Source organism: Urocampus carinirostris, chromosome 7 (assembly GCF_059441175.1).
Source record: "Urocampus carinirostris isolate Australia breed hairy pipefish chromosome 7, RoL_Ucar_1.0, whole genome shotgun sequence".
In the NCBI taxonomy this organism is placed as follows: Eukaryota; Metazoa; Chordata; class Actinopteri; order Syngnathiformes; family Syngnathidae; genus Urocampus; species Urocampus carinirostris.
The window spans coordinates 5,593,174-5,618,271 of NC_142355.1; the positions used below are offsets into that span (position 1 = coordinate 5,593,174).

The 25,098-nt window shown below is 39.3% G+C and overlaps 1 protein-coding gene and 1 non-coding gene across 2 annotated transcripts in view; both read left to right on the forward strand.

Annotated features, from left to right (window-relative positions):
- The first annotated feature begins 10,955 nt into the window (after positions 1–10,955).
- On the forward strand, positions 10,956–11,038 carry trnal-cag (transfer RNA leucine (anticodon CAG)). The gene has a single exon. It is a non-coding gene; the product is annotated as a tRNA-Leu (tRNA).
- Positions 11,039–13,783: 2,745 nt separating this feature from the next.
- Positions 13,784–25,098, forward strand: part of sf3b3 (splicing factor 3b, subunit 3) — a 39,256-nt gene continuing 27,941 nt past the window's right edge. The window contains exons 1-10 of the mRNA XM_088339585.1: positions 13,784–13,905; positions 17,415–17,515; positions 19,115–19,270; positions 20,082–20,252; positions 20,633–20,805; positions 21,012–21,153; positions 21,303–21,415; positions 22,495–22,632; positions 23,206–23,309; positions 23,483–23,648. Of these exons, the coding sequence (XP_088195711.1) occupies positions 17,446–17,515; positions 19,115–19,270; positions 20,082–20,252; positions 20,633–20,805; positions 21,012–21,153; positions 21,303–21,415; positions 22,495–22,632; positions 23,206–23,309; positions 23,483–23,648 (1,233 nt within the window). The 5' untranslated portion in view covers positions 13,784–13,905; positions 17,415–17,445. The remainder of the gene's footprint in view (positions 13,906–17,414; positions 17,516–19,114; positions 19,271–20,081; positions 20,253–20,632; positions 20,806–21,011; positions 21,154–21,302; positions 21,416–22,494; positions 22,633–23,205; positions 23,310–23,482; positions 23,649–25,098) is intronic.

Below are 25,098 nucleotides of genomic sequence, written 5' to 3' on the forward strand. Positions count from 1 at the left end.
TCTAGATAGATGTCTAGCTGTCTAGATCGATAGATAGATAGATAGATACTTTATTCATCTCCGTAGGGAAATTCCCACTTCCAGCAGTATCCTTGTGTTGAAAATAAAACAAAAATAAAGTAAAAGGAATATAATACCCAATGTAACGTGTTGATATAGAGTATTTAAATGGTGCTACATAAAATACACGCTGTAATAAAAATAGGGTAATATGCAATGTGGGGGTGTGGTTTAATGTGGGCTTTTATTCCCCTGGGTGGAGTTAAAGAGCCTCATGGCATGAGGAAGAAATGATCCCCTCAGTCTGTCCGTGGAACAAGACTGTGACAGCAGTCTGTCGCTGAAGCTGCTCTTCCGTTTGGAGATGAAGCTCTGGCTTTTTCCGGTCAGAGCTTTTTTCCTTCGGTTTTGTCACTTGTTTATCAAAGCTGTTGATTTTGAATTAATGATAATGTTGTACAGTATAATGTTATAACGTTGTTTCAACATTATAATTAATTAATAATAATTCATTATTAATTAATCCTGCCCACTGTTTGAGGTTAGCTGGGATGGGCTCCAAGTGAGGATACGCGGTTCAGAAGATGAATGAAGGATCCAAATTGTCTGTAATGCAATAAAAAATAATAAAAAATAATGAGGGGAAAATGTGACAATCAATGTCAATCACTATAAAAGAGGACTGCAAGTATAGTACACGCTCGTCTGCATTCATTCAAGTTGAGTGGAACATTCTATAAAAATGTTTATACGCACCCCCAATCATTTTTTTTTCTTTTCTTTTCTTCATTTCTTATGAAAAAGGTCACTGTTGAGGCTTGGAGGCAGCACAATGAAGTGACTGATACCACACAACTGGACAATGACCACATACAAAATTGTGTGCTCTCTCTTCTGTCATTCTCTGTTGTGACCAATGTTCCCTGTAATTTTCCACGGGTGTGAGCGTTCACCCAAAGTCGGTGAGCAACGCTTGAAACAACAGTGAGCAACAGCAATCCCAAGTGTGGCAAGATAATTCATTATCAAACATGTCCAAAACGTGACATTTTTCTGAGTTTCCGGCAATGCAAAATTATTTTTCTCTTTGGAATGACTTGACTCATGTACGATTGCAAAGGTTGTACGGCCTACAAACGTCGTTTGTTCTTACAATTTTTTCACAAGATATCCATTTCTTTTTATTTCCTTATATATTTTGTCTCATAATATTAACATTTTGGGGGGCTTATTTAGTCAGTTGTAAGATACAGAACTGTACTTAATCATATTTTTTAGTGGAAGTACAATGTTGGCAACAAGATTCACTTGATATAATTGGAAATGATTTGAATGCAACACAAACTTTTTCTTCCTTTTTCTGTGTTTTTTTCTACTTTTTTTAAAATTCTTTTAAAAAAAGTCTCTGTTGTTTTTCTATGCAGGGTAGTGTAAAATGTCGACTTCATCTGCATTTGACAAGATGTGAATGATTTTCTGAATCACTGAGGAGGAAAGCATGACCTTTCACATTCTATGTACAAATTTAGAAGAATCTGCTTAAAGATAAACACCAGCCGAGAAACTGCAATGGACAAACCTCGACTCAGACATCCAGAAACCCGAGGTAGAGGCCTACTTGTTGGAAGAACTTAAACATTGGTGAATTATTTCATTAGAGCTAATTTGTTGTTTACTGCATATTGCTGAGCCAGGATGAGGGGGGGGGAAATCTAGTCTCATTGTTCACAGTGCCTTACATCCATACATACACACATACTCATTCCTAGACTGATTTTATTTTTATTTTTATATTCAGGTTTCAAATACCCTGTTTGAAAATGTGACGTAAAATCTAGTGGTAATATAAAAAGTGGTTAGCGCGTGTGCGGCACAGTTCTAAGGTCTTGGGAACCTCCTGTGTGGGTTCAAATCCAGCTACCGGACTACCTGTGCGGAGTTTGTATGTTCTCCCCGTGCTTGCGTGGGTTTCCTCCGGGCACTCCGGTTTCCTCCCACATTCCAAAGACATGCATTTCAGGTGGTTTGGCCGGTCCAAATTGTCCCTAGTTGTGAATGAGCGAGCTGTCTGTCCCTGTGTGCCCTGCGATTGGCTGGCAACCAGTTCAAGGCGTCCCCTGCCCACTGCCCGATGATTGCTGGGATGGGCTCCAGCACCCCCGTGACCCTACTGAGGATAAGCGGTGTAGCTAATGAGATGAGAGGAGAAAATAAAAAGTTCATCATGTTTTGTCACTTCCACTATTCAGGCCAATAACAGCAATACACAACCAGTTTGATAACATTGCAACAAAGTTCAACCAGTTCAGGGTGTTCCCTGCCCACAGTCTGAAGATGGCTGGGATGGGCTCCAGCTCTCCCCGCGACCCTACTGAGAATAAGCTGTGTAGATAATGGATAGACGGATGCAACAAAGGTGGGACATAGTGGAGATGTACCAATCATCTGTATCAGTAGAAAATTGATGAACATGTGAAGATATACCCCAAACTCGTAAAGGCATTATCCATGTACAAAAAAATACTATACTTCTGCATGGATTTGCAAGTCTTTACTAGTGGTGTCCCAATCCCCAATCTCAGCGAGCTGTCAACGGTAAGACACGATTTCTTGGTGCTCCGAAAAAAAAATTCAAACCTTAAAACCACAGCTGACAAATCTCTCAACATGCACAGTCATGTGATTGATGTTGTCAAGCTGTTTGCATTTATTTTCGTTTTGTTTCTGTCGCCTTTTATGTTAGTTTTGCCGGACGTTGCATGTTGTGCTAAAAGGCTAATTCCCCTTATAGAGATCAAAGAGATCAAAGCCGGCAGAGAAGCTTACCATGTGTTGTGACTCATTAATTTGCAGCAACTGTAATAAAAACCTCATCATCCAGTCCAGCGTGAATATGGATCTTTAGTGGGACAGGTATACGGTAACATATGAATATCTTTTTTAAAAAGCATCTTTATATGGTTGTTCATGAATTGTTGCTCATTATTCAAATCAATGTAATATTGTTTCGTATATAATTACGTTTTTTACCACTAAGAGGTGCTACAGTAAATAATACACAAGGTCCCTTTAAGTATTAACATATATTATTCCACGAACAACGAATTTCAGTCTCCAAAGTCTCACGTGAAAGGACGTTTCTCACACCTCCTCCGGAAATCTTCCTTCTGTAATCCCTATATTTTAGGTTTTACAAATTGTATTAATAGAGAGTAAGGAGGAAGATGGGAACAGACAAAAATAATAGAAATGGTAAAATATTATATAATGATTCAAACAATGTGATCATTTTAAATGGATAGACGGATTGTTATGATGATGCCGTATAAACATAATTTGTTTATGATATTTGTTTATGTTTTATGATATATAGAAGTGTCCAAAGATGTTTTGGGGACGGGTCTCTTGTAAACCTCTGGCTTCAACTTGTCTTCCATTTTTTCTTTTCAGGTGATTTGTTCATTTTGTGATGTGCTGTTTGTTGCAACATAAAAAGGAAAAAAGGGAAAAAAAAAGACCTAAATTATTGTCCACTGATCTTTTATCAATGCACTTATAAAATGAGAATATTGACTTAATTATGCTTAGGTAAGAGTGCTGTGGACCAATTATATTGAGAAAAAAAACATGTTTTTTTATGGTCATATCAAGCACCTTTTTGGAAGACTTTAAAGTCAATTTTCCAATTTCTCCAGTGCGATTAAAAGAAAAAAATCCTCTTCTCCTGTGATTTTCATATGCGTTAGGAATAATGGTATGAGTCCATTTATCAGAGCATATCATTTTTAGATCTTGAGTAAATGGCGAATTTATTTGTTTTTGAGACAAATCTCTCCCCATATAAGTGTTGGGTAAAAATGACAGCTTACATTTTCAGTTGCAGGAAGTTTTTCCCTTTACAATTCACCACTGTGAAACGCTATCTATATTAATTATAATATATAAATGATACATAATTCTTGCACTACTACACATTCCATAGTACCCTGTTTAGTTAACTGTCAATGGACTCGGGCGCATCATCACTTTTGCTGCTGCTGGACCTTAGTGCTGCATTTGACACAGTGGACCATATTATCTTGCTAGAACGGTTGTAAAAATGGATTGGTCTCTCAGGAACCGTCCTCTCGTGGTTCAGATCCTACCTCTCAGATAGGACGCACTGTGTTAAATATGGCGAAATGACATCTGAGCCATTTAGTGTTACTTGTGGCGTTCCGCAGGGTTCAGTGCTTGGCCCCCTTCTCTTCAGCATTTATATGCTTCCACTAGGTGATATTATTCGCAAGTATAATATCAGTTTCCATTGCTACGCAGATGACACTCAACTCTATCTCCCGATGGAGGAATCTGCCACACTAAACTGTGGAACTTTGGAGGCCTGCCTCACTGAGATAAAAGAGTGGATGTCACTCAATTTCCTGCGTCTTAACCCTGAAAAGACTGAAATGTTAGTTATTGGTCCTTCTAAGTCCCGTGACTTATTCTCTAAAACCGCAGTGAACTTGGACAATTGCCACATCACACAGAGTGACTCACTTAAAAATTTAGGTGTCATTTTCGACCCTGATCTGTCCTTTCAAACACATGTGAAGAAAATTACTAGAACCGCTTTCTTCCATCTCCGTAACATTGCTAAAATTCGTCCTATACTTTCTCAGTCGGATGCGGAAATCATAATTCATGCGTTTGTTACCTCCCGTCTCGACTACTGTAATGCACTACTTTCCGGTCTTCCGATGACCAGACTCAAGAGTCTTCAGCTGGTACAAAATGCTGCAGCGAGGCTTTTAACAAGGACAAAAAAGTACGATCACATCACCCCAATTTTGGCTAACCTGCATTGGCTCCCTGTTAGCCTAAGATGCGATTTTAAGGTTCTCCTACTACTATACAAAATCATACATGGACTCTCCCCCTCATATCTTTCAGATCTGATCTCCCCCTATGTCCCGGCCCGAAGCCTTCGTTTCGAGAGCGCCGGTCTCCTGGTGATCCCAAGAGCCAAGAAGTGTTCCGCTGGTTCGAGAGCGTTCTCCATCCGGGCACCAGTGTTGTGGAATACTCTTCCCCCTGAGATCCGATCTGCAACCTCGGTGGAAATGTTTAAATCTAGGCTTAAAACTCACTTCTACTCTATAGCATACGAGTAACCTAATCTTCTTATATGTAGAGACTAATTGTGATTAAGGGCTATACAAATAAAAATGACTTGACTTGACTTGACTTTAGGTGTAGCACGCATCTTTCTTCTTGGGCGCGACCCATAGGGCACAATGATGCTTCATATGCAGGGTTGGGTAGGGTTACTTTAACTGGATTACTTTCAATTACTTTTGGATTACTCCAATACCAAATATGCTAATAAAAGACAAAAGAAACTAAATATGAATAAAATTATAACTCACAACACGTGGTAAGCTTTCTCTCCTGGCTTTGATCTCTGGCAGAACTAACATAAAATGCGACAGAAACAAAATGAAAATAAATCCAAACAGCTTGCCGACATCATTTTTGCCGTTCCATGTATTCCGTTACTCCCCAAGCCTGCACAAAATGTAGTCATTTTATTCATATTTAGTTTCTTTTGTCTTTTATTAGCATATTTGGTATTGGAGTAATCCAAAAGTCATTGAAAGTAATCCAGTTAAAGTAACCCTACCCAACCCTGTTCATAGGACTATACCATTCAAACTAATGCTAACTGCTGTTATTCACTAAGGAAGAAGAAATGCAATGGCAACGAAAAGCCCCCCAGACAGCAGTGTCGGTGTCATTCTTAAGCAGACTTGAAGAGAAAACTGTCAACAATTTCAAGCATTTACAAGTGTAACAACCCTCAATCATGCGTGACACAAGGGTTCACAGTCACTCGGTTTATTGCCTGCGTTCAGTAAACAAAACAATACAAAAATCAGGGCGTCTGTGCATGACTGCAATCATTTTCAGCACGATGTTATTGCATACCTGTCAACCTCCACGGCTCCATGCCCGTACAAACTGTCACATTTTCCCGTACAAAATACAAAATAATCGCACAGAATTATTTTTTTCTGAAATGATGCATGATGGGAAATCCCCAGGCGGTAGACAAACCTGTCTTTTTTCATTTTCTCCTTTTATACTTTTTTTCTTAACTTCTTTATACAACATACCATATTTTCAGCACTATGAGGCGCACCGGGTTATAGGGCGCACCCCCAAAATAATGGTTTTTGGTCCAATATTTTCCATACATAAGGCGCACTGGATTATAAGGCGCTACAATGGGAACGTCGACAAAACAGTCAGATAAGTTCAGTCAGTGTCTGTACAATGTCACCAATCACACAAATGCATTGTTCCAAATTATCATTCGTCGGTTAAAGTCTTGGGATTCAAGAAATGCCAAACATTTCTTAGTTTCCATTTTATTTTTTGCTGGCAACTGTGTGGACAGCAAAGTAAGAATATTATTGTGCAGGGAAACGGGGTTCTTTACTGCGCATATGACAATAAACACTTTGAATTGAATTTAGTTTAAAAATAGACTCATCACAGAAACATCAAGATCGTTCTAAAACAAGATACCGGGAAAATATAAAGCCGCATAGCTCACCTAAGTTCTCTTGCAGCCATCACGTTCAATAACGATACGTAACCGTGGTCCTCTTACAACCGTGAGTGTAGTAAATCCAGGAGAGTAAAATATTTACAAATACAGAATAGTAAAAAATGTTTTCTCAATGCCGTAGTGCAACCCAACGTGTGATTCACATTCTTCTTTTTCGGCCAATTGCAGGCTTTGTTTCGCCCCTTTAGCCTATGCGAGCCTGTAAATGATAAAAAGGATCCGCCCCCTTTACCTCCGGATAACTTTAGCCAATATCGACTGATTCAAATGATGATTGACACATTGTTTAGGAAGTGAAACGCCGGTATATAAATCCCAGCATACACCGCGGACTACTTCGCCTTCGGGGGAAAATCTAGTCGGCGGCTGCTTACCTTAGTTGCAAGACTTTGCGACTTAATATTGATCCATATATAAGGCGCACTGTATTATAAGGCGCATGGTCCGCTTTTGAAAAAAATAAAGGCTTTTAGGTGCGCCTTATAGTGCGGAAAATACGGTAATCATTTGTAATATAATGCATCAAAGCAAGTGAGCCGTTTGAGAGCCGGCTCTCTTTAATGAGTTGAGCCGAAAAAGCCGGTTCTCTAAAAAGAGACGGACTTCCTTTCACTACATAACTACCACATGAAATCCGAGGCTGCAGACGCATGCGCACAGTAGCATCAAACCGCTCGCTTCGTTTGCAACGAAAAAAACGATACCGAGGTAGAGGCTACCGCGGCGAACTCTTTTGACTTGACTGATTTGCCGTTTCATGATAGTCGAAGTATACCGGATGGTACCCATCATTGACAAATTTGCGGTTTTCCGTACAGATTTCCTTGTACATCGTACTCGTCTACAAATTCATAAAAAACGTACTTTGTACGGCAAAACCGTACAGGTTGACAGGTATGTTATTGAGCTGAAAGTATGGCAAGCGCAGAAGCCCATAAAGTGCCAAACGAAAAAGACAGTCGCACACGCCCATGGCTTAACAAATGAATGAGGTACCAGAATTTTAACAGTATATATATATATATATATATATATATATATATATATATATATATATATACCACAGCCATATCCCCCTAGTGGGAGGTGGCTAGAGTTATTTCTGACTCTTTTTGGGAGATTGATTCAGAGGAGGGGATTCCCAGCCCCCTCGCTCAACCCAACTGAGGTGTTGGGAGTCATTAGGTGACCAAACCCCCCAATTCCAACCCTTAATGCTAAACGCTAAGCGTTGAGGCAACGGGTACCAATGTTTAAGTCTTAGTTATGACCCGGCCAAGGCTTGAACCACAACCTCCCAGTCTCAGGGGGGGCGCCATACCCCCAAGGCCGCCAAATTTTAACAGTAATGCAACAAAAACACATATTTTGTGAGTATTCAAAAAAAAACTCAAAACAATCAAATTTCAACTCCAGCACTTCACACAAAATTCAAGGACTTGTCTATCCTTAAAAGCACAACATTCAAGCATTTTCAAGAATTTCGATGAATCGTATGAAACGTGTTGGTAGGAAAGGTTACAAACAGGGTTGGGTAGGGTTACTTGATTACTTTCAATTACTTTTGGATTACTCCAATACCAAATATGCAAATAAAAGACAAAAGAAACTAAGTATGGATACAATTACTAACCTTTGTGAAGGTTCGGGGAGTAACGGAATACACGGAACGGCAAAAATGATGTTTGATTGATTTTCATTTTGTTTCTGTCGCATTTTATGTTAGTTTCGCCGGAGATCAAAGAGATCAAAGCCAGTAAAGAGAGCTCACCACGTGTTGTGAGTCATCATTTTATTCATATTTAGTTTCTTTTGTCTTTTATTAGCATATTTGGTATCGGAGTCATCTAAAAGTAATTGAAAGTAATCCAGTTAAAGTAACCCTACCCAACCCTGGTTACAAAGGTTATTGACGTGAAGCTTAGCAGGAGCATAAACCGCAAACCAGGGAAGCAGCAGATGCACAAATCGCTAGCCTTGAGCAGCAATGATCCTTGCATCTTCAACCACACGACGCAATCCAACAACTCGATCGTGCATAAAAAAACAACACACAATAAAATAAATTTTCCCTTACTGTATTGGATCTTCCTCAAGAGATATTCGGCTGATGAATCTCTCAGAGACGTTGAGTTATAACGGTCTTTTCTCCTCCCAGTCAGCCAGCTCCACGCTTCCAGTAACTCGTCTTTAATTCGTTACGCACTCTGAATCTTAATGTGCATTTTTTTCCCCTGCACGCTTTTTCTACGCTGTTGATGAATGGAGATAACGCTCGTTTGTGGGCGATGGTAGCGAGTCCACACTAGCTAGACAAAGACAGATGTTAGTCTGTGCATCATCCCGGCTCGAATATAAATGAAATAAAAGGAGCTTAAGCACACAGACGGAGCAGTAATAGAGTTCCAGTAGTCGATCCTCATGGCTCATGCAGTCTTTGCAGGTGACGGTGGGTGTGCGTTTGGGGTTTTCTTTCCCATCTCATCAATGCATTGCTCTCGCTTCTGCCATCAGATTGCGAAAATACCGTTAACGAGGCACTATTTCCGGTTGGGCTTTTTCAATATAATATAGTGTACGAACCACAGCGTTGGGTAAGGTTACTTTAACTGGATTACTTTCAATGACTTTTGGATGACTCCAATACCAAATATGCTAATAAAAGACAAAAGAAACTAAATATGAATAACATGATGACTCGCAACACGTGGTAAGCTTTCTCTCCTGGCTTTGATCTCCGGCAAAACTAACATAAAATGCGACAGAAAATAAATCCAAACAGCTTGCCAACATCATTTTTGCCGTTCCATGTATTCCGTTACTCCCCAAGCCTGCACAAAATTTAGTCATTTTCTTCATATTTAGTTTATTTTGTCTTTTATTAGCATATTTGGTATTGGAGTAATCCAAATATAATTGAAAGTAATCCAGTTAAAGTAACCCTACCCAACCCTGGTCGGAACAAACGGCTTACTGTGTTCCTAGGCTTCGCATACAATAAAATTGGAAAATCACAAATTGGCTCGTACGATTCTGACACCCGTTTTAGTTGAAGCAGCCACTGGTGACTCATTATGGGATGTTGACAATTATCGTCATTTTCCAATGGGTGCCTTTTCACTTGTAGCAGCGGAAGGACAATTCTCGGATGACGAGAAGACGTCTGTTTTTTTGTCAACTGGTGTGGAAGCAATAAAGAAGGAAAGTTACACAAATTCTGTGTCAAGAGAAAGATGAAGAAAAACAAGTAAAGGGGGCTCAAGATAGAAACAAGAAAATATTGTTCTACCACAAGAGTCTGATACTCAAATAGTGCCATTTAGTGGGGTGACCATTCCCTCCTACTCAAAGACTCACCTTATCCTTATTTTCCTATGACATTTTTATGATCATATTGAATGGGCAGCACGGTGGGACAGTGGTTAACGCGTGTGCGGCACAGTTCTGAGGTCATGGGTTCAAATCCAGCTACCGGACTTATTGTGCGGAGTTTGTATGTTCTCCCCCGTGCTTGAAATGAAATGAAATGAAATGATCTGCATTTATATAGCGCTTTTCAAGTCAATGACTTCCCAAAGCGCTTTACAATATGCTCCACATTTCCCAATAGCAGCCTTGTATTGCAGCCATGTAAGGCGCTAACCTGCTTATTGGGGGTATTAGGGGTTCAGTGTCTAACCCAAGGACACTTCGACATGTAACACGGACGAGCCGGGATTCGACACTCAAACGGCTCACTTGCTTTGATGCATTATATTACGAATTATGATATTGTATAAAGAAGTTAAGAAAAAAAAGGAAGTATAAAAGGAGAAAATGAAAAAAAGACAGGTTTGTGGTTATCCTTTTAATCAGTATATTACTAACAATAATTTAATGCGGAAAATGAATTCATAATTTGAATAAGAAAATGTATTATTCTACCTAATTATATTTGCATGTATTTTTTCCTTCTACAGTGAACGTCCAAGCTACTTAATTTTCGAACTTTTTTATAATAAACCTCATTCATGTCGAGCAACTCAGTATCTCACAACAAAATATTGATTAATATATATATGATATAACGAAACGCATGTGCAATATAACATGTTAAACTACATAAATAAACAAGTTTGGGAAAAAAATAGTGTATTGTTGCATGTGTGTAAATTGTGTGTGTGGTCATCCTCTCAGCACCAGCATGGATATTTGCAGGGTTTTCTTCTGTAAAAAGGTTTCAAATGGGAGTCTTGTTATTTACGGTAACTATGAGGGAATAGACAAAACACCCTCTTAATGTATTTATAGATGTTCACCGTATACTAGCTGCAGTGCTCCCAACCTACACAGTCAGATATAGGTCAGGATGGCCGAGCGGTCTAAGGCGCTGCGTTCAGGTCGCAGTCTCCCCTGGAGGCGTGGGTTCGAATCCCACTTCTGACATTAATTTTGGGCGGCACAGCGGGTGATTAGCGCATGGTCAGGTCAGCTACCGCAGCCTCCCCGTGTGGAGTCTGCATGTTCTCCAGGTGCCTGCGTGGGTTCTCCCCCACATTCCAAGAACATGCGTGTCAAATTAATTTACCATCCCAAATTGCGTGAATGAGAGAGTGAGTTGTCTGTCTCTATGTGCCCTGCGGTTGGCTGGCAACCAGTTCAGTTTGCACTTTAATTATATGGATTTTTTTTGGGTGATTTTGCGACGTTTTTGTTCATGTCATCATACTTTGTAGTCAGGCACCTTGGACAGCTCCGCAGGTGGAGGGGGGGGGGAGAATCTGAATGAGACCAGAGAGAGAAGCGAACGTAAACAAATCTTACGGGCATGAGGAAAATAATAAAAAGAGTTTAAACTTACACACCCTGGACTTCAATATTTCCCCCTGTAGTGTGCAACACAAAATGCTTTTAAATAGAATTGTAATCTTGCAGGGGCAGTGCAGTAGTTAGCGCGTGCGCGGCAGAGTTCTGATGTCATGGGTTCAAATCCAGCTACTTGCCTTCCTGTGCGGAGTTTGCATGATCTCCCCATGCTTGCGTGGGTTTCCTCCCGGGAATCCGGGTTTCCTCCCACATTCTAAAAACATGCACGCCAGCTTAATTGTTGGTCCAAATTGTCCCTAGGTGTGAATGAGCCAGCGAATTGTCTGTCCCCGTGTACCCTGCGATTGGCTGGCAACCAGTTCAGGGTGTCCCCTGCCCACTGCCCAAAGATAGCTGGGATGGGCTCCACACCCCCGCGACCCTACTGAGGATAAGCGGTGCAGATAATGCAATTATGTAATCCTGCAAAGTAATCCTTGTTTTTAGAAAATATACCTGTGATTTGATTATATCTTTTTTATGGCGGCATTAGCTCAGGAGGAAGAGCGCTCATCTGTGGATCAAAAGAACGCAGGTTCGAATCCCAGCACCGCTGTGTTACATGTCAAAGTGTCCTTGGATAAGACACTGAACCCCCAATAAGCAGGTTAGCGCCTTGCATGGCTGCACGGTCGCTATTGGGAAATATGAAGCACATTGTAAAGTGCTTTGGGAAGTCATTGACTTGAAAAGCGCTATAGAAATGCAGATCATTTCATTTAACTCCATTTCATTTGTTTTGTATCCTGATTACATAACGCTGTAACATGTCTTCCAACACCCCACCTCCAATCCGACTGGTAAGGCAAGGTCAGATTATCATACCTGATCTGATACTAAAGATTTTGTAACAACATAGTGATTTAGTATCAGTTTTGACACACACCGTTGCCTTTCAATAACGAATTCTGTTTCATATCTGAAGACGAGGATGACATTTTACACCGAAAAACAATCAAGAAAGCCTACCCTAAAAAACAGCCTGGAGAGGGATGGGCACCACCAGAGCCTCAAAAATTGCCACTGGAATGATCTTCCACTCCTCCATGACACCATGACTGAGCCGGGTGAAATTCAAGATCTTGTGGTTCTGACAAGTATGTGGTCTTCCCCTAATTTGCCAGCTCATTTTCCTTCACCAGATGTACTTTCACCGAGGCCTGTGCCTATCTTTCAAACAAAACTAATAGAGGAATGAGAATGAAATTATCATATGCAGATCTTAGAGAGCATTATTCTCCAGAATCATGGTCGGTGATGGTAGAGTTGAACATGCAGTTGAACAGGGTCGCAACACGTACCCCTCTAACCCCCAAACCCTTTCCCCACCCACAGGGTTGGGTAGGGTTACTTTAACTGGATTACTTTCAATTACTTTTGGATTACTCCAATACCAAATATGCTAATAAAAGACAAAAGAAACTAAATATGAATAAAATGATGACTCACAACACGTGGTAAGCTTTCTCTCCTGGCTTTGATCTCTTTGATCTCCGGCAAAACTAACATAAAATGCGACAGAAACAAAATGTAAAAAAATCCAAACAGCTTGCCAACATCATTTTTGCCAATCCATGTATTCCGTTACTCCCCAAACCTGCACAAAATTTAGTCATTTTATTCATATTTAGTTTCTTTTGTCTTTAATTAGCATATTTGGTATTGGAGTAATCCAAAAGTAATTGAAAGTAATCCAGTTAAAGTAACCCTACTTCTTGAAAAATCGTTTTTTGGAAATGTTAATTTGGGTTACAACTTGCTTAGGTGTGTGGTTATTTTTGTTCCTGATCCGTAAAAACATATTTTTTATGAAACATAAATGCGTTGTGAGTTTTGTAAAAGTGAAGGATATGAAATTCCAATAAAGTATATATTTTTGCACATGTCAAAGTGTCCTTGAGTAAGACACTGAACTCCTAATACCCCCAATATGCAGGTTACATGGCTGCACGGCCGCTATTGGGAAATGTGAAGCACACTGTAAAGCGCTTTGGGGAGTCTTGACTTGAAAAGCGCTATATAAATGCAGATCATTTCATTTCATTTCATTTACTTATATCTATCTTAATTTTGTACTTATTTCTATGTTTTTATTTTATTTTTCATTTCTGTAAATACATTTGCACCCATTTTGAAAATTTACATACTGTATTTAAATAATGTTCTTTTTTCACATGTGCACACAGTCAAACAGCTCATATATTTTCATGAGTTTTTGTATTTATTTATTTTCTGGACAGTCTTTGTCGCCATCTGGTGGAATAAGCGTGGCTACGCACCAACGGTCCACTTTACAGATTTCTGTCAGGCACTGTGCTTGCTACCTCACGATACGGAAAACGGTGTAAGGACCCGGCAAACGGCGCTAAGTTATCCGCTGCTTTGTCTTGAGTAAAGTCAAGAAATTAAATCGGATTGTAATCATTATCATCTGTTTGTAAGCACTGGTAAATATGATCATTTTCCAATCTACAAATGTCTGTTATCAAGCACACATTGTATGTGAGGATTGTGTTTCGTAAAAAGAAGAAATATAACTGATTCGATGGTCTCTAAATAGTCGCTTCGTATGAATGGATTCACGCCAGTTCTAATGGCGAAGTAGTCTTAGTATTGAATGATTATAATTCTTTAGTTCCAGCAAAACTTTCTTTCTACATAAATAAATATGGCGAATGTATTGTTTGGATTAATATTCCTGTTTTGGTGAAACGACTTCGCCGGCTAGACTAGCATGAAGCTATGCTAACAACTAATAACGTTTTCGCTTCCTCGTTATTTTTCTTGTACCAGTGGCAACCAAATACGATGCTCTAATGTATGTTTTATTTAATATAATTAACGCATTTTTTTTGCGAGTAGAGAAAAAATGACCTACGCCAACAATTGTATCGACGCGTCTCATTTAATTTATGAAAGTAGCTGAGGATGTTTGTGATAATTTGCTGCGCCTTGCGCTGTGTTTGGCACCAATAGAATAGATAATGGATAATTAATAAAGAAAATAGAACAATAACCCTTAAAAATCCCTCCCCCCAGTGGAATAAAATATATCTTTATTGTCATTGTTACAAAATGGGTGAACATATTGTGACAACGAAATAGGGCATGTCACTCCAGGTTCACACATTCACAGTGAGGTAAAAACCCCAAGAAGATAAAGGAACAGAGAACATAAGGTTATAAAACAAGGAGGATAAGGTTATAGTTATAATTTACACCAAATTTACGCAAGAAATGTCGGCATGTAGGATGTTACATACAGTTTGGTATCGTAAGGGTTTGTGCAAAATGCATTTGGTGCAAAAAAAGTCATCATAGTGCAAAAAATAGTCAACATATGCATTTGGTGCAAAAATAGTCATCATAGTGCAAAAAAAGATTCAACATTGTGCTAGGTGAGCAGTAAACATAGTGCAGTCGACATTGTGCAAGAAACAGACATGAGTACCGTTTACGTTTGTACGAGGTAGTGTTTTTGCAAGAGTTTTTCATTTTTGTGTGCGGTGTCTGTTTAGGGTGGTAATGGCTGTGGGGAAGAAACTGTCTCTGAGTCTGTTTGTTTTTGTTTTGTGTGACCTGTAGCGCTTGCCGGAAGGCAGCAGGTCGAAGAGGTGGTGAGAGAAGATACTAAGCTAATTCAAGTCTTCTTGAGAAAACTAAGTAACTACCTTTCTCCCCAATAGATGGTCTCCCAGTTAGTAACATGTCAAGTCTTGAATTGTAATAATAGAATAGAATAGAATATACCTTTATTGTCATTGTTACAAAATGGGTTTACATTTTGTGACAACGAAATTGGGCATGTCACTCCAGTTACACATTCACAGTGCATTGCATCAACTCCCAACAAATATTTCGCTCTTGGATACATGAGTGTGGTCAATACGACCACAATGTATTTTATTCTTCAAATTCTTTACAGAGTAAAAAAAAAAGTTGTAAAATTGTCGTATTCCAGGTATTCGTCTTAAAGGGTGTTTATGACGTGATGTAATTAGTAATTTCTTTGGGGGGAGGGCACTAATTTTCCACCATCACTCTGGACTAGTTTACAGGCTGGGGGCGTCGTTGGTATCATGCTCTTTCCGGACATTTTCAACATCTTACCTAGTGTTTACTATTCTGTGTACAGTAATGCTAATTGTGATTCACCCTGGTCAATCCTGGAAGGGGGATTACCACATGTGAGGTCCTTTCTCAAGGCTTCTCTTTTCTCCTCACACTGAGGTTTTTGAGTTGTTCCTTGCCCGCATGCTGGTTTAAGATCAGGTAATTGTGCAATTTTGTAATTGTAATCCTGTGCAGTCTTTTGAGACATTTTTTGTGATTAAGGGCTATATAAATAAATGTGACTTGACTTTACTTGGAAGAGTGTATTTACTGGTAGGTCATGCATCCCAAGGTTAACAGTTGTATTTTGACTGATCAGACACTCATTAGCTATACGAATCCATCATTTGAAAGTCTAATCGGTACGCACAATATTTACAGTCTGTATGGGACACATTAACAGCTCTTGGAATAAGTGGAAGGGAGAGGAAGGCAGCTGCCCATAGGGTGGGGGAAGCCGCGGAGAGAGCCTGTTGCTGACTCTGGAGTTGGAGAGGGGAGTTTAGCTGGGGACCAGGAGAAGATGGGCAGTGACTGGCCATCACTGCCGGCCCGCCAACTCGAGGGTGTTGTGGTTAAGGGTCCAAACGCCCAGTGACGGTTGGACACCACCTGACGACATCTTCTCCTGGTTGAAGGCTACAGTCACTGTTTGAGTAACTGCAAAAGTTGCACTGATTAGAAGTGTATTTAATAGAAAAGCCATGGAACCATGGGTATTCATTTATGGGATGATTTACATAATAATCTATAAAATGTCTTTAATACCATTTATTTTAATTTATAATTGTATAATGTGTTTTATTAAGATGGCAGGGTTCCCGCACATCTTTTGTGACAACATTGTGTGACCACAAACAAAACTACCAAAATGGTGATGTGGGTTCAGTCGGGCCTTTCAAGGCAGACTCATGACTTGGGTCTACCCACAATACACTAGCAACTTCGGACGGAGACGTTTACTTTGGACCCCGGGAAAGAGTCGATTTAATGAGAAGTGGCTGTCCGACAAACCTTTTTCACCATTGTTAAAAGCTGTGTTAGGTAATGTGTACAAGGCGCGATGCATTGTGTGCAGAAATATCTTTTTTGTTTTTATGATTTGTTTCGTTTGTATTTTTTTCTTTTTCGACTTGGACTTAAATTTGAATTGAAAAGGCATTAAAAAGTCTTGAATTTAAATTGCCGTAAACTGTAGGAACCCTGATTGTTGATCCAAAAACATGATCAACGTTAATGGTGTAAAGGCCTTGTTATTGCAGTCCTCATTATGGTGTTCAAATGAAAGAGAGAGGGGAATAATAACGTTTAAGTGCGATAAGTAGAGCCTGTTATTACGCAATTTTGAATGACATTGGGGGCAAAAATCCCTATGAAATCTACCAAGCAACAGTAGTGACCATCTGAAAGGCTACCTGTAGATGCAAACCCTCAATTATCACAATGAAAACTTGCATACACACGTGTTATACTTGTGTTTAAGTCCCTATAGCCCCACAATAATTGTTTTAAGTCTATGGGTTTACAGCGCATTGCGGTCTGTGATCGGTAGCAAGTGTGGAAAGGCAGCTTGAGTAAGACATCCTCAAAAATAGGTCTGCCGATCCATTATTTGTAATAATATATAATAGTTCTGAGGCATTTTATTTTGGGGGGGTACTTCTGAGTGAAACTGGAGATTAAGGGAACTAATGAAGTCTCGCCTTACATAGCTTAGCGCGTTTACAAATTAAATATGTAAACACTTTGAGTTCTTCAGTGTTAGCATGTAGACACGACCAATGTCTGGCTAGTGGGTACCAGGCTAAACTCGTGCACTTTTTTTTTTATTATTTCTGGATAGGACTGTGGAGAAGCCACAGTGAGTGACCACCATGTTTCTTTACAACATCACACTACAGCGTGCCACTGGCATCACACATGCCATCCATGGAAACTTCTCAGGTGAGTTTTCTCCTTGCCATTGTTACTATTGACTTCCATGATGCTATGTTAGTTTAAAGGTTTCAGGTATCAAACTTAGGCCTGGGTAATAAAACAACAATGTTAATTTAGTTTTTGCCACAATAAATCATAAAAACGTTCGATAAATGTCGATAATTCAAACCGTAAATATAACTCAACCATCGCAATGAAAACGAAGGATCCAGACTAACATTCAGAAGATGAAGAAGGTGACAAGGACCTGCCATTACAAGGGAATAGCAGCTCACACAGTGAAAGCAGAAGGACTACACTGCAGGCAAAATGAGAGACGATGGACAGCCAGCAGACACGCTCAAAGCATGCTGGGGCACGAGAAGTCCCCCATCTTTAGTTGTTTGAAAATATTTTGGCTACTTAGTCTGATAAAAAAAAACCTGCTAGAATATGCCGCAAACGAGTGCTAGTGGATATCCAACATTCACCGAGCCACATGAAAAAAACTTCACAAGTCAGTCAGCTAGCATGGTGCTACCTGTGTATCCCTGCAACCAGCTCCCGCTCTGAGTAGGTACTCAATTGTTTAATGTTCCTCATCTTTGTGAAATGCTGTGTAGTAGTTTGTCACCATGCAACTTTGTTCTGACATTGAAGATTTTTTAGGGCATCTTTGGCTTTTGTCAACTTTCCCATAAGATTTAAAATGTGAAAGAAAATAAAGACGTGATTATTATCGTTATCGACCGATAAGAAAAGTTTTATCGTGATAACAATTTATGTCATAATGCCCAGGCCTAATCAAACTTACTTTTTTTCCAACAAAATATTTACCTGTTTGATGTGTTATGAATGAATGTACGCATACTCTCAGTGCACTGAACATTAGAATATTCCTAATCATCGAGATGAAAATGTATTTATTTTTGCTAAGTTTAAGGTGGTTATCCGGGCGACCTTTTTTGGGGACAATGATGCTTTACATAAGGGGTCTCCAACCTTCTTCAAGCCAAAAGCTACATTTTGTTACTAACTAGCACAAAGGTCACCCAGTTTGATAGGCATTTCCAAATTCGCAACTTATCATGTTTTTACTATGTTGTTACGATGTTATTACTGTCTTATAACAATTTGAATTGTAGGGTTAAATAGACTCAATCACTAAAAAAATATTTCATGAGAAAAATCACTGACCCAGCACTAGTGAGCTATTTTCAGAACAGGTTCCCGGGCACAACAGCTGTTTTTAGGGGCACCGCGTTAGAGAAGCCTGGTCTACATAAATATGTACGTAGGCAAAGAAAACTAATGGTGTCCAGGGAATTTGTTTTTCGGTCATTTTAGGGAAATGTGCAGTTTCGAGTGGAGCCGTTTGGGAACGCTAGTGCAAAATAGTTTTTAAAATGAAAGTGCACCTCAACTGTTAAACACTGATATACCTTCTAATGCCAAACTTCAGTGCATGAGCCATGGGTTTGTTTCATATAAAGCTCATTTGACTTTTGGAAATGTTCTTTTTCTTAATGATTAATGGTGGTTGGCACCATCATTTTGGGTTCATTACCGCACCTTTTGGAATTCATTTCCAAAACCCTAATTTGTGTTTTATTTTCAATCTGTTAGGAACAAAGATGCAAGAGATTGTTGTTTCCAGGGGGAAGATCATAGAGTTGCTCCGGCCAGACGCAAACACGGGAAAGGTGCACACGCTACTCACAATGGAAGTGTTTGGGATTGTGCGGTCACTAATGGCCTTCCGGCTCACAGGAGGAAACAAAGGTATATTACTTGATTAAATATGGCTAGGTTTACACTGTTGAGCTTAAGCCTCAATTTTTTTGGGGGGGTGGTGGGTAAAATCTAATGGTTTTGTGAGGTCGTTCACTTTTCCAACTGAATGCGACCTGTATACTACTTGATCTCCTATGTGAACACCACGAGTGTCCTGCATGTGCAGAAGGACAAGTGACATCACACACAATACACTCAGTTTTTGCGGAAGTACTAATGGATGCTAACGGCGGTTAAAGTTATTGTACTGAAGGTGTTTCGCCAAATGTTAATTCAAAGCCTTGCTTTTCCTCCATTGAATGCAGTGTTTTCATCCGCCATTTTTTTTGAATTTTCGGTTTCTTTGTGCCTTGTTGAGCGCAGAATAGAGATGCCTGTCGCCTATCGATGACGTGCAGGTCGCTTGAATGCGTCTCGACTATCCACACAGCACTCGCATTCCAAAAGATCAGAAATGTATTCGATTTGGGACCACGATATGAAACTGGCCTAAGTGTAGTGTGAAAAAAAAATCAAATATGTGCTGTTCAGCCAGACTTTAACAGATACAGGTTGCATCCATGCAAAAAAAATCTGATTTCCCTGCGGTGTGAACCTAGCCTATCCAAGAAGATACGCAGTTCTTTAACCGACTTAGATTATGCCTGCAAATTGATGTAGGAATGGTGCTTAAGCTTGTTCGCTGCGAAATTAAATAATCATAACGGTATGTGTTTTTCATGTTGACTTTATGTGGAATTTATTTATGAAAAGGGGGGTAAACTGGATTTAGTCGATGTCTTTTCTTGTGGTGTTGTAGATTACATTGTCGTTGGAAGTGACAGCGGTCGTATCGTCATCTTGGAATATCATCCGTCCAAAAATATGTTTGAGAAAATTCACCAGGAGACATTTGGAAAGAGTGGTTGCCGCCGCATTGTACCAGGACAGTTTTTGGCAGTGGACCCCAAAGGCAGAGCTGTCATGATAGGTACGTCCAAGTTTTCAAGCTGTCAAACCATGTTGTACTTTCATACAATTGATGGCAAGGCAATTGGCTAGGCCATTTTTTGGGCCGTTTATTGTTGTTGTTTTTACCTGTGAATAAAGAATTCTAGTTTTCCAGTGACAAGAAACATTTTTTATTAATTATGTATTTATTCAGTCGACCTGCTGTTAATGTGAGTGCGCCACTTTGTGCCTCAATGTAAATCTCCAGGTCATTAAGGAAAAACACTAACTGATTTAACTAATGGCCTGGCATTTTAAAATGGCCGAAAGTATAAGATTGTGTTAAGAAAAATTTGTTTTGTATGAAAAACTTTTTTTTACCAATGTTTAGTCATATAACCTTTTTATTTTCTTGTCTAGGAGCAATAGAGAAACAGAAGTTGGTTTATATACTGAACAGAGATGCCGCAGCACGACTAACTATTTCCTCCCCACTGGAGGCCCACAAAGCCAACACACTGGTATACCATGTTGTCGGTGTGGACGTTGGCTTTGAAAATCCTATGTTCGCCTGTCTTGAAATGGACTATGAGGTACTTGCATGTAAATCGTGTTGTGATGATAAGACACAACATGTATTGACACCTTATGATGAGTTTGTCATGTCTCTTCTCTGAATTTAACTGAAGATCAAATCACTATTTCTGACTGGATTTCTCAATATAAATGCTGGGCTATTACAGTTAATCAAGCTTGTTTAGTCAAGCTTTGTTTTTTTATGCTGTCCGCCACTTAACAGGAAGCTGACAACGACCCTACTGGAGAAGCTGCAGCCAACACTCAACAGACACTCACGTTCTATGAGTTGGACTTAGGCTTGAATCACGTGGTCCGCAAGTATAGCGAGGCTCTAGAAGAACATGGAAACTTTTTAATCACAGGTAGGTTAATGTTCACAATTTGACGGCCTGTACTATAAATTAACACTCAATAGATTAACTTTGACTAATTTGGAGTTTGATTAACGATGAACTAAAATTGCCAAAATAAACTCACTGCTTTATCCCATTCATATGATCTGCATTTATAGTTCCCGGTGGTTCTGATGGTCCAAGTGGAGTTCTGATCTGTTCCGAAAACTACATCACATACAAGAATTTTGGAGACCAGCCTGACATCCGCTGTCCTATTCCACGTCGCAGGGTAAGTCAAACTATCCATTTATGGTTGGCAGAGAGGATAAGGGACTTTAGTATTTTGTCTCTCACTTTGAAAGTACATTCCACTAAATATAAGAAAGACCTATTTACCTTATTTTTTTATCGGTTCTCTTTTAAGTTTTATTACATGATTATCCTTGAGTGCCATGCCTGATCTCGTAAATAATATTCACTACTATCAATGACAAAAACTATTCAATTCAGAAATACGGACAGGACACTCGTGTACTTGATATTCTTAAGCGGGACCTATGACTCCTGTTGATTGCCAATGTGATCCCGAATTTGATTATCGTATTTACCGGACTTTAAGTCTCTCCAGAGTATAAGTCGCACCAGCCAGAAAATGCACAATTAAAGAAAAAAATATATGTAAGTCACACCCAGCAAATACAAGTTGCATATTTTGGGGAAATGTATTTGATAAAATTCAACACAAAAAACGTCATCTTGAAAGGCAATTTAAAATATAAACAAAATAGTACACGGTATACTAAAGTTTCATGGACGTGTATTTCTCGGACACGCCCAAATACATCAGTAACGACGAAACCTACTTAGATAACTCTTAACATAAGGATCATGCTTACCAAACTATCAGCTTCACTCCAAATCACTAATAAAATCTTCATTCTCTGTGTCACTTTTACTGGTTAACAACTCCAACTCTGGACGATAAGTCTCTTCCTTCTTCTGTTTCAAAAAATGTCCACCCACACCAGGTCAAGTTTGAAATTATCAACACAGGCATAGAGCGCCCTCTATAATTTGAAAATAACATGAACATTTATATACAGTACCAGTAGTGAAACATTAAAACTCATGATATAATGGGTTAATAAATTCACATATACGTCGCATCCTTGGCCAAACTATGATAAAAACTGAGACTTAGATTTCGGAAAGAAGATACATGTGAACCTTGAGACAGATAACGTCATTGCATTCAATGTAAACTATTAAGAAAGACTAAATTGCATAGTGTTGCCGACAACTTTGTATAATGTTCTGAGAAATCATTTACATGTAATTTATCAGTTCTCTTTTTTTTCTTCATGCTAGAATGACCTTGATGACCCAGAGCGTGGTATGATATTTGTTTGTTCAGCAACCCACAAGACGAAGTCCATGTTTTTCTTCTTAGCCCAAACGGAGCAGGGAGATATTTTCAAGGTCACCCTGGAAACTGATGAAGAAATGGTGAGCAAAATCAATCCACTCCTTGTATGATCATTGTACCCTATCAGTCTTTGTCATCTATGTGACTGAGAATTTACTGCTAATCAGTATTATTTCATTTAGTATTCAATTAGTTTGTTTTATATTTTTCCCCTTGAATCGATCAGTCATCCATAGTTGGTCTGCATGATTTTGAAAATTTTTTGTTTTTTTAATTTTTCAGACCTGCATTGAATTTCGATGTGATTTGCAGTTACACTATAGCACTACGTCACATAGGGATATTGATAAGTTTTAGTTTAATAGTGCAGCCCTAATTCAGTCATTTCTACCTAATTTTTGGGGGTGTTTAGATAAATCCTTTAATAATCGAAAAAATGATCCACGCAACAAAACACAGTAATTTAATAAATGTAGTGAGATATCAAATGCGCCCAAAATCAAAATATACCAAAACATTTTAGTACGATGTATTGTGACTCTTCAATATATGTCTGTCCAAAAAATTGTCAGTATTCACTAAATAAAATGCCCGCCAAAAAACAGACTTGAAATATAATATGCTAATTATTGTATGAAATGTGCGGTTTTTAGGTCACAGAAATTAGGCTGAAGTATTTTGACACAATCCCAGTGGCAACATCCATGTGTGTTCTGAAGACCGGCTTCCTGTTTGTGGCTTCAGAATTTGGAAATCAGTAAGTAACTTGAGCTTTGATGTTTTACTCTTTTTTTTTTTTTTTTTTTTTAATAACACTACACTTGGTTATTTGGCGGTCCTCTTTGCGGAAAATTCATGTATTATGCATTCTAATTTTTCCACATACATACAATGACCAATGATGTTTTGATTACCGGCAATCTTTTTTAGTTATCTTTATCAGATTGCCCACTTGGGTGATGACGATGAAGAGCCCGAGTTCTCCTCTGCAATGCCGCTTGAAGAAGGGGATACCTTCTTCTTCCAGCCTCGGCCTCTCAAGAATTTAGTCCTAGTAGACGAACAGGAGAATTTGTCACCAATCATGGCCTGTCAGGTAGTTATTACAACAATTTTACAGTGTTATTTTTCCCATACAGTACAAACACAAGATAAATTATATTCTTATACATATTTCCTCTGTATTTAAAAAGTGTATTTTATACATTTATTTAATTTCTTTTAATAGTTACAGTACCATAATTTCACAATTATAAGACACACTGTAGTAAAAGGTGTCATCTCAGTTTAACACATTAGGCGCGCTTAATAATAAGGCATGTTTATTTTATACAATCGCCTAGGCGCTGCGTCGAAGGTGGGTGCAGCAACAAATGACAAGTAGGCAAAATGGGGCAAACCTACAAAAATAAAACTGAGAGCTAACGGGCTCTACCTGCCAGGACACCTCAGGCTAGCTGGCTACTAAAAGTAGCTAACTGGTATTGATAGGGGAAAAAATGCAAGGTTGGCCAACCAAAACATTCAGTAAGCAGCCAGGATAACAGGGAGCCAATAGCAACAAAAACGATTATGTCAACAAACACGAACCGATGTGCAAATAAACCAAATGATCATGGCAGGCTACCTGGATACCATAAAGAGCAAACCTGCACCGATCGGCAGAAAAACGGGCGGCTGGCTGATCAAATACATGCAATAAGCAGTCATTATAAATGGGAGCCAACAACAAAAAATGATTACGGCAACAAACACGAACCCAGTCAGGGAAAAAACAATTAGGATGGCCGGCTATACAGCTAGCCAACTGCTAACGGTTCTAACCTTGAAGGCTTCGGGGAAGCTATCTGGACAGTATTATATTAATTGCAATACACACAGCACGCTTGATTTGAGGGACGGAGCCTGAAGTAAACCTGAAGTTGTACCTCGGCACTGCACGTACTTCAGCAGAAACACACATCGCCGCCGAAGCACACTCATGGCGCCGAAGTATGCACACCACTGAAGTGCAGCTTCTGGTTTACACCGGGCTCGGTCCCTCAAATCAAATTAATAGGTTGAGCCCTGGCTGGTTTAGGCTTTAATACCCTCGGGCAGGGTGCGGATTAAAAACTGCATCAAATGTGAAAAGATATCACACTGGTGTTTTGCTGACAGGTTTTGTAACGTTTATAAGCGGCAAAAGACAAAATGTTGTGGCTGATAGATCGCGAGCTTTATTAATTTCACTCGCATTAAACAGGTATTGACTTTGCACACACGCGACTTAACCATATGATGATGACATGACGGACGGCAGACAACCACAGAAAACGGTACTTCCCGTCTGGTCGGCCAGTAAACAATACACAACAAAAAAGCTTTACTATTTAACACCAAAGTCACGTCAAAGTCCATTTTATTTGCCAATTTCTCTATAGTACTTGACATTGAAGAAACCGAAATTTCATTTCTCTCGACCATGTGCAGACAACAATTGATAACAACAAGGTGCAAATGCACGAAACAGTCCTGACCTAAAATAATACTCAAAAGTGCAAGCC